The sequence below is a fragment of the Palaemon carinicauda genome, chromosome 29, assembly GCF_036898095.1.
Source record: "Palaemon carinicauda isolate YSFRI2023 chromosome 29, ASM3689809v2, whole genome shotgun sequence".
NCBI classification, from domain to species: domain Eukaryota; kingdom Metazoa; phylum Arthropoda; class Malacostraca; order Decapoda; family Palaemonidae; genus Palaemon; species Palaemon carinicauda.
The window spans coordinates 78,503,919-78,511,541 of NC_090753.1; the positions used below are offsets into that span (position 1 = coordinate 78,503,919).

At 42.9% G+C, this 7,623-nt stretch overlaps 1 protein-coding gene across 1 annotated transcript in view; it reads left to right on the forward strand.

Moving 5' to 3' along the window:
• Positions 1-7,150, forward strand: part of LOC137622833 (coiled-coil domain-containing protein 12-like) — a 50,352-nt gene extending 43,202 nt beyond the window's left edge. Inside the window, exon 4 of the mRNA XM_068353414.1 lies at positions 5,982-7,150. Coding sequence (XP_068209515.1) covers positions 5,982-6,197 — 216 coding nt within the window. The 3' untranslated portion in view covers positions 6,198-7,150. The remainder of the gene's footprint in view (positions 1-5,981) is intronic.
• The last annotated feature ends 473 nt before the right edge of the window (positions 7,151-7,623 follow it).

Here is a 7,623-nt window from a genome sequence, read left to right on the forward strand (position 1 = left end):
TATTTTATGAAAGAATTTCTTTGATAGTCTTCGTACTGTTTTCAAAGATGAACTAACGTTTAGTTTTTTTATGCTACGCAGTTGTTGACGTTCAGGACGTTCAACATGCGCTCTATCGTTACGATATAGAGAGAGTGTATCACGGTTTCACTTTGCAGTAAGAGTAAATCGATTCTGACGTTTTGTTCATTCTTTCTTAGCTTAAATGTTTTAAATTCTAATTTAAAGGAACTTTTTATTTGAAAAACCTTTCAGTTTTTTCCTTTAGTCAAATAACATGTTTTTTTGACGAAATATAATTGGGCTCTTCTCTTAGGTGCGAAATCAAGAGAGAAAGAGAGAGAGAGATAGAGACGGAGGGAGAGAGAGGAGAGAAAACGTTCCGTTCAAGCGGGTACGTTGTTCTCGTGTTACTCGCGTCCCTAGTCGCTGTACGGGGAGGAAGGATAAAACGTTTTTAGGTTTTTATTCTCGTCCCCAGGCTATGTGCGGTGAGAGATTGAAAACGTAGTTATATGAACTAGTGTTTAGTCTCTTTCCCAGCCACTGATTTTTTTATCTTAAAATATGTTTTCTGTTTTTTGCTGGTATTAATGAGCTTGCATTATACGACTGATTTCGCAATTACTACCTTTTAATGAAGGGTAGAATTGCGTGTTTCAGGTAGAAATAAGTGCAAAACAGAAAATCGAACTGATAAAGTGATATGCGCAAAGTGTTACAGTGTTGCGTCCGAGGCGCAAAGTGTTACAGTGTTGCGTCCGAGGGTTCGTCTGTTCGTGCCTGTCGTTCACCTAGTCCGGGACCTCTTACATGCTCCCAAGCCCAGGGGAGAAGTAATGTCAAACGACTTATGGGTTCGAGAGGCCTTGACCAACGAACAGACGTTTTTCCCTCTATGGTATCGGGTGTATCTTACCAAGATCTCCCCTACCATAAGACGAGAGAGACGTTGTTTCTCCTCGTCATCCGAAGGCTTTTCGCATAAGAAACCTGTCACAAGGTTTCGAAGCCCTTAAGCGAAAGTCAGTCCTTTCAGGACAGGTCCAGCGTCCTGGTTACAACCATAAGGACAGCTCTGACCCTATGCAGTCATCGGATAACTGCTCGCCGCCTAACAAAAGCGTAACACAGACTCCGAGAGTCTTTTTTTGTAGGCAAAGTGTTACCCTCGTCTCTTACCACAATCATTTCCGTTGATCCTTAATGGGTTGTATGGCAAGACATGCAGTATATGCTTGCCTCCCTTATGGAAGACTATTCTACCGATTAGTCCGTTGAGTCTAGCCGTTTATCTCATAGATATCCTGGCTTTCAGCCAACCTAACGTTCCTTTGTGCTTACTGTTGACGTTGGCGTAGCTTAGTCACGTCACTCAGGTTGTTTAGAACCACACTCGATGCGGTCTCGTGTGGTTTTTCAGCCGCATTTGGACGTTAGGCCACTTGCTGATGCTCCTGTTGACGTTCAAGACGTTCACTAACAATCGGAGTTGACTTGTTTTGACGCTGTGCGTCAACCTCCGCATTCTAGAGTTGTTTTGACTGCTCAGTCTAGGCAGTCAAAGCAGTCTCGAGTGGACGCTGTGCGTCCTCACGCACCTGTTGTGGTTGACAGTTCAGTTGTTGACAGTTCACAGACTGTCAAGCAGTTACATGACGTTGCGTTCTGGTCCGCTACTAATGCACCAGTGAGTGTGGACTCTGCTTGTAAAGCATTGCCACCACGGTAGGTCTCTCCCTTGCTTGAGACTCAGCTTTTATCGGACAAGGTTCCTGTAGATGAGGAAGTTGCTGTTCTCCCTCCTACTGATATTCCCTTGAGGACTCTGTCAGATGGAGAGGAGCCTAAAGCTGCTTAGCCTCCTATGGACTTTAATTAAATCATGATGATTTTTTTTAAAGATCTTTGTCCGGATCTTTTTGTAACTGCTGCTCCTCGTTCGCCTAAACGTCAGAGCTTACACTAGGCCTAGCTACTTCGAAGCCGTTGTTTTTAAGCTAGTGCTCTCTCGCTCTCCTAGAGAGCGTTACGTTGGCTAGGCGACTGGTTTTTCACCAGGAGGAGTTTGGGGGATACAGCCTTTGCTTTCCCTTCTTTTAAACTGGTTTATAGAGCAAGAGTCTGATATGACACGAGAGAAGTTCTCGGCTTGGGAGTTCATGCCTCTGCCCAGATAGACTTCTCAATTCTCGTAGACTCTCCCTGGCGCCTAGCCAGGAGACGCTCCAAGTTGTTTACAGGTCAACTTCACAGCTGTTTTCGAGCCTTTGAAGTTTTGCTGTACAATTATGTCACGCATAACAAGGCTTTCAGGGATGGTAAACGGTACCGCCTCAGTCGCTAACCCCGTCTGTTGCCACACCTGCTCCCGTAGACCCTAAATGGGCTTTGCTGCAAGACATGCAGTCCAAGCTTGCGTCCTTGATAGAGGACTTTAATGCGGAGAAGGTTGCTAGTTGAGGTGGTTCCTCCACCGATGCGACCCAGTGTGGGTTGCCAGCCGCACGTTGACGTTGAGCGACGCTCGGAGGTGGTTGTTGACGTTCAGGACGTTCAACAACCAGCAGAGGTGACTTGTTTTGACGCAGTGCGTCAACCTCAGCAACCCGGTAGGGTGTTGACTGCACAACCCAGACGGTCTAGACAGTCTCGGGTTGACGCTGTGCTTCCTCGCGCACCCATGGTTGTTGACAGTTCACAGACTGTGCAGCAGTTCCATGATATTGCGTCCGGCTACGTCACGCATCCACCAGTGCGACCGGACTCAGCGAGCCAGACGTTGCCCACTCCGTTGCCGTTTCCTCATCAGTTTTCGGATGAGGAACCCTCTGATGAGGACGTTGCTGAACAACAAGACGATCAGCCCCCAGAATAGATCAAGCCCTGCTATCCATCCAGAAGATGCTGAAGAAGGAACGCTGCTCAGTCAGGCTGTGGATGAGTCTGGTAGGGACGCTGTCATCCGTGGAACAATTTGTGTCACTAGGAAGACTACATCTCCGTCCTCTTCAATACCATCTAGCTTTTCACTGCAAAAAGGACAAGACGCTAGAAGCGGTCTCGATCCCGGTTTCCGAAATGATAAAGTCTTGTCTGACTTGGTGAAAGGACAATATCAACCTAAGAGAGGGTCTTCCCCTGGCTGTTCAGACTCCCAACCACGTTCTCTTCTCGGACGCATCGGACGTAGGCTGGGGTGCGACATTAGACGGTCGGGAATGCTCGGGAATATGGAACTCGAGTCAAAGGACAATGCATATCAACTGCAAGGAGCTACTGGCAGTACATCTGGCCTTGAAAAGCTTCAGGTCTCTCCTTCAAGGCAAAGTGGTGGAGGTGAACTCAGACAACACCACAGCTTTGGCGTACATCTCCAAGCAAGGAGGGACCTACTCTCTGACGTTGTACGAGATCGCAAGGGACCTCCTCACCTGGTCAAAAGGTCTAAACATATCACTAGTAACGAGGTTCATCCAAGGCAACTTGAATGTCATGGCAGATTGTCTCAGTCGGAAGGGACAAATAATTCCAACAGAATGGACCCTCCACAAGGATGTATGCAAGAGACTTTGGGCCACCTGGGGCCAGCCAACCATAGATCTCTTCGCAACCTCGATGACCAAGAGGCTCCCAATATTTTGCTCACCAATCCCGGACCCAGCAGCAGTTCCTATAGATGCCTTTCTCCTAGATTGGTCACATCTAGATCTATATGCATTCCCTCCGTTCAAGATTGTCAACAAGGTACTGCAGAAGTTCGCCTCTCACGAAGGGACAAGGTTGACGCTAGTTGCTCCCCTCTGGCCCGCGAGAGAATGGTTCACCGAGGTACTTCGATGGCTAGTAGACGTTCCCAGAACACTTCCCCTAAGGGTGGACCTTCTACGTCAGCCACACGTAAAGAAGGTACACCAAGGCCTCCACGCTCTTCGTCTGACTGCCTTCAGACTATCGAAAGACTCTCGAGAGCTAGAGGCTTTTCGAAGGAGGCAGCCAGAGCGATTGCTAGAGCAAGGAGAACATCCACCCTTAGAGTCTACCAATTGAAGTGGGAAATCTTCCGAAACTGGTGCAAGTCAGTATCCGTACCCTCGACCAGTACCTCTGTAACTCAAATAGCTGACTTCCTCTTATATCTGAGGAAAGAACGATCTCTTTCAGCTCCCACTATCAAGAGTTACAGAAGCATGTTGGCATCAGTCTTCCGTCACAGAGGCTTAGATCTTTCCAACAATAAAGATCTACAGGACCTCCTTAAGTCTTTTGAGACCACGAAGGAGCGTCGTTTGGTTACACCTGGTTGGAATTTAGACGTGGTACTAAGATTCCTTATGTCAGACAGGTTCGAGCCGCTACAATCAGCCTCCCTGAAAGATCTCACCTTAAAGACTCTTTTCCTGGTATGCTTAGCCACAGCTAAAAGAGTCAGTGAGATTCATGCCTTCAGCAAGAACTTCGGATTCTCATCTGAAACGGCTACATGTTCTCTACAACTTGGTTTTCTAGCCAAAAACGAGCTGCCTTCTCGACCTTGGCCAAAATCGTTCGATATTCCAAGCTTATCGAATATGGTTGGAAATGAACTAGAAAGAGTTTTATGCCCTGTAAGAGCTCTTAAGTTCTATTTAAAACGAACTAAACCTTTACGAGGCCCGTCTGAAGCTTTATGGTGTTCAGTTAAGAAACCATCTTTGCCTATGTCAAAGAATGCTTTATCCTATTTTATCAGACTGTTAATACGAGAAGCTCATTCCCATCTGAGTGAGGAAGACCAAGCTTTGCTGAAGGTAAGGACACATGAAGTTAGAGCTGTCGCAACTTCCGTGGCCTTTAAACAAAATAGATCTCTGCGAAGTATAATGGACGCAACCTATTGGAGAAGCAAGTCAGTGTTCGCGTCTTTTTATCTTAAGGATGTCCAGTCTCTTTACGAGGACTGCTACACTCTGGGACCATTCGTAGCAGCGAGTGCAGTAGTGGGTGAGGGCTCAACCACTACAATTCCCTAATTCCATAACCTTTTTAATCTTTCTCTTGAAATGTTTTTATTGTTGTTTTTGGGTTGTCCGGAAGGCTAAGAAGCCTTTCGCATCCTGGTTGATTTGGCGGGTGGTCAAAGTCATTTCTTGAGAAGCGCCTAGATTAGAGGTTTTGATGAGGTCCTGTTGTATGGGTTGCAACCCTAGATACTTCAGATCCTAGGGGTCGATCAGCATCCTGAGAGGATCGCGAGGCTCCGTAAGGAAGACGTACTTAAAAAGGCAGAGTAATTGTTCAAGTCGACTTCCTTACCAGGTACCTATTTATTTTGTTTTTGTTATTTTGATAACTTCTAAAATGAAATAAAAATTCTTAGCTCATAATAATGTAAACATATAGTGCTGGTCTCTACCCACCCCCCTGGGTGTGAATCAGCTATTATAATCACCGGCTAAGTTAAATATTGAAAAATGTTATTTCGATAATAAAATAAATTTTTGAATATACTTACCCGGTGATTATAAATTAAAGGACCCTCCCTTCCTCCCCAATAGAGACGCAGTGGAACGAGGAGAAAATTGAGTTCTTTGTTTACATTGAGTACTGGGTATCTGGACGACAGATGGCGCTGTTAGGCACACCCGCAACCTGTGTAGCGATCGCTGGCGAATTTTACCTTAGAGTTTTCTGTCGAGCAACAGAGTTGCAGCTATTATAATCACCGGGTAAGTATATTGAAAAATTTATTTTATTATCAAAATAACATATTTATTTCATATGAAACCTGGCTCTTTGTTGACTTTTGTAGCTGGAAAGCATAGGCATGGAATTCAGGTTAGGCCTAACTTAGGCCAAATTTAATAAAATTACACTTACAAACAGCTTCCTGGAATCAATTAAGTTTGTAAGTTAAGGACCTCTGTACAGTAATGTTGTACTATACCGTATACACAGTTATGAGGTCTTATAAAACCAATACATATTTTACCTTCTTTCAGGTTGAGATCAGTAATTTGGCCCCCAAAAAGATAACTTTCGATCTGAAACGAGGGATTCAATCACAGTTGGACAAGCTGGAGAGGAGGACTGACAAGGCAATTGCAGAACTAATTAGACAGAGATTAAAGGAAGGCAAGCAGCAGGATTTCTTGATTGCTGTGAATGCTGGAGCACAGGTCAATCGAAGAGCTGGCTTTGACTCTGATGAAGATTAGATTTGTATTCATTGTGAAACAGTATTGCAGTATTCGTTGTGAAATACCCCATCACAACTAAAATTATTACCTGTAAGGACATTCTCAATTTTGGCAATATTTTTATACATTAATACATATTAAAATACTAAGACTCTATTATGTTAAAGTATATAAAAAAATTAATTTTATTGCACCTGAATATAAATATGTAAAAGTGATCCGTATTTAAATAATTTATTTCAATACTTAACACTAGTATACATACTGTATTTCATATGATATATTATGTGATTTTAGGGGAAATAAATGATTGAATGTTGCAGACAAGCTGATGGGAATGATATTTCTTGAAGCAAATAAAGTATAGTTAGTCTGTTATCTATAATTTGCAGGGATTTGTTCAAAGACCTCATGAAAATAGATATTTTTTAAGTGTTTGTAATAGTTTGTAAAACTGGGAATGGCTACAATATCTTGATTTAAATCTTAAGAATAGAATTCAGTTAAAGTTCATACCCTTATCATAGTACCACATCCAGAAAAAATAATGCATGCAGAATAGATGCGTTAATGCCTCAAGAACATCCATTCTGAGGATAGCAGTTTAAGAAGACCAATGAGTCATGTTTTATAGAATTATATGATTTGCCAGAGGGATTTAAACTTATATGAGAGGTTAGAATTAGCGCATGGCAAAGTGGAAGAAGTTTTGTAGGTTTGCGTGGGAAGAACATAAAAAGACAAAGTGAAAAGCAGTAAAGCGTGGCTTGAGAGATGCTGCAAAGAACCTATTGTACCATCTACAGTGTGCCATGCAAAATATACTGCATGGTACTCCCTTTAGGGTGCTAGAGTTTAACCTCTGCCATTTTGTATTGATTATTTGAAATTGTTTTCTCAGATCTTGTATATTTATTTTCAATATTAGCTATTTTGGATATCAAGTGTATTAAAATTACCCTTTTTACCTTAGATGTCAACCTTTTAATTTTTCTTTTTTCATACATACCCATTATAGTCTTGGTTTTTGAAGTCTTAATTTCAACTGAATTTTTTCTCTGATCCACAGTGATCAGTTTTGAAAATCTTTCACTTCTTATTTGGAAAGGAAAATGTGGCTAACAAAAATTTATGTATGAAATTTAGAGTAGTAAAATTTTCAATTTTCAATATTTAACTTAGCCGGTGATTATATAAGCTGCAGCTCTGCTGCTCGACAGAAAACTCTACGTTAAAAATCTGCCAGCGATCGCTATGCAGGTAGGGGGTGTACTTCAACAGCGCCATCTGTCGTGCAGGTACTCAGTACTCAATGTAAACAAAGAACTCAATTTTCTCTCTGTCGTGCCACCGGCAAGACCTACTAATTCGCTGTTGCTAACTGGATTGGTTTTCACAACTTTTTGGTGAAGTACACGTTTCTAGTTTTGAGCTTTCGCTTTGC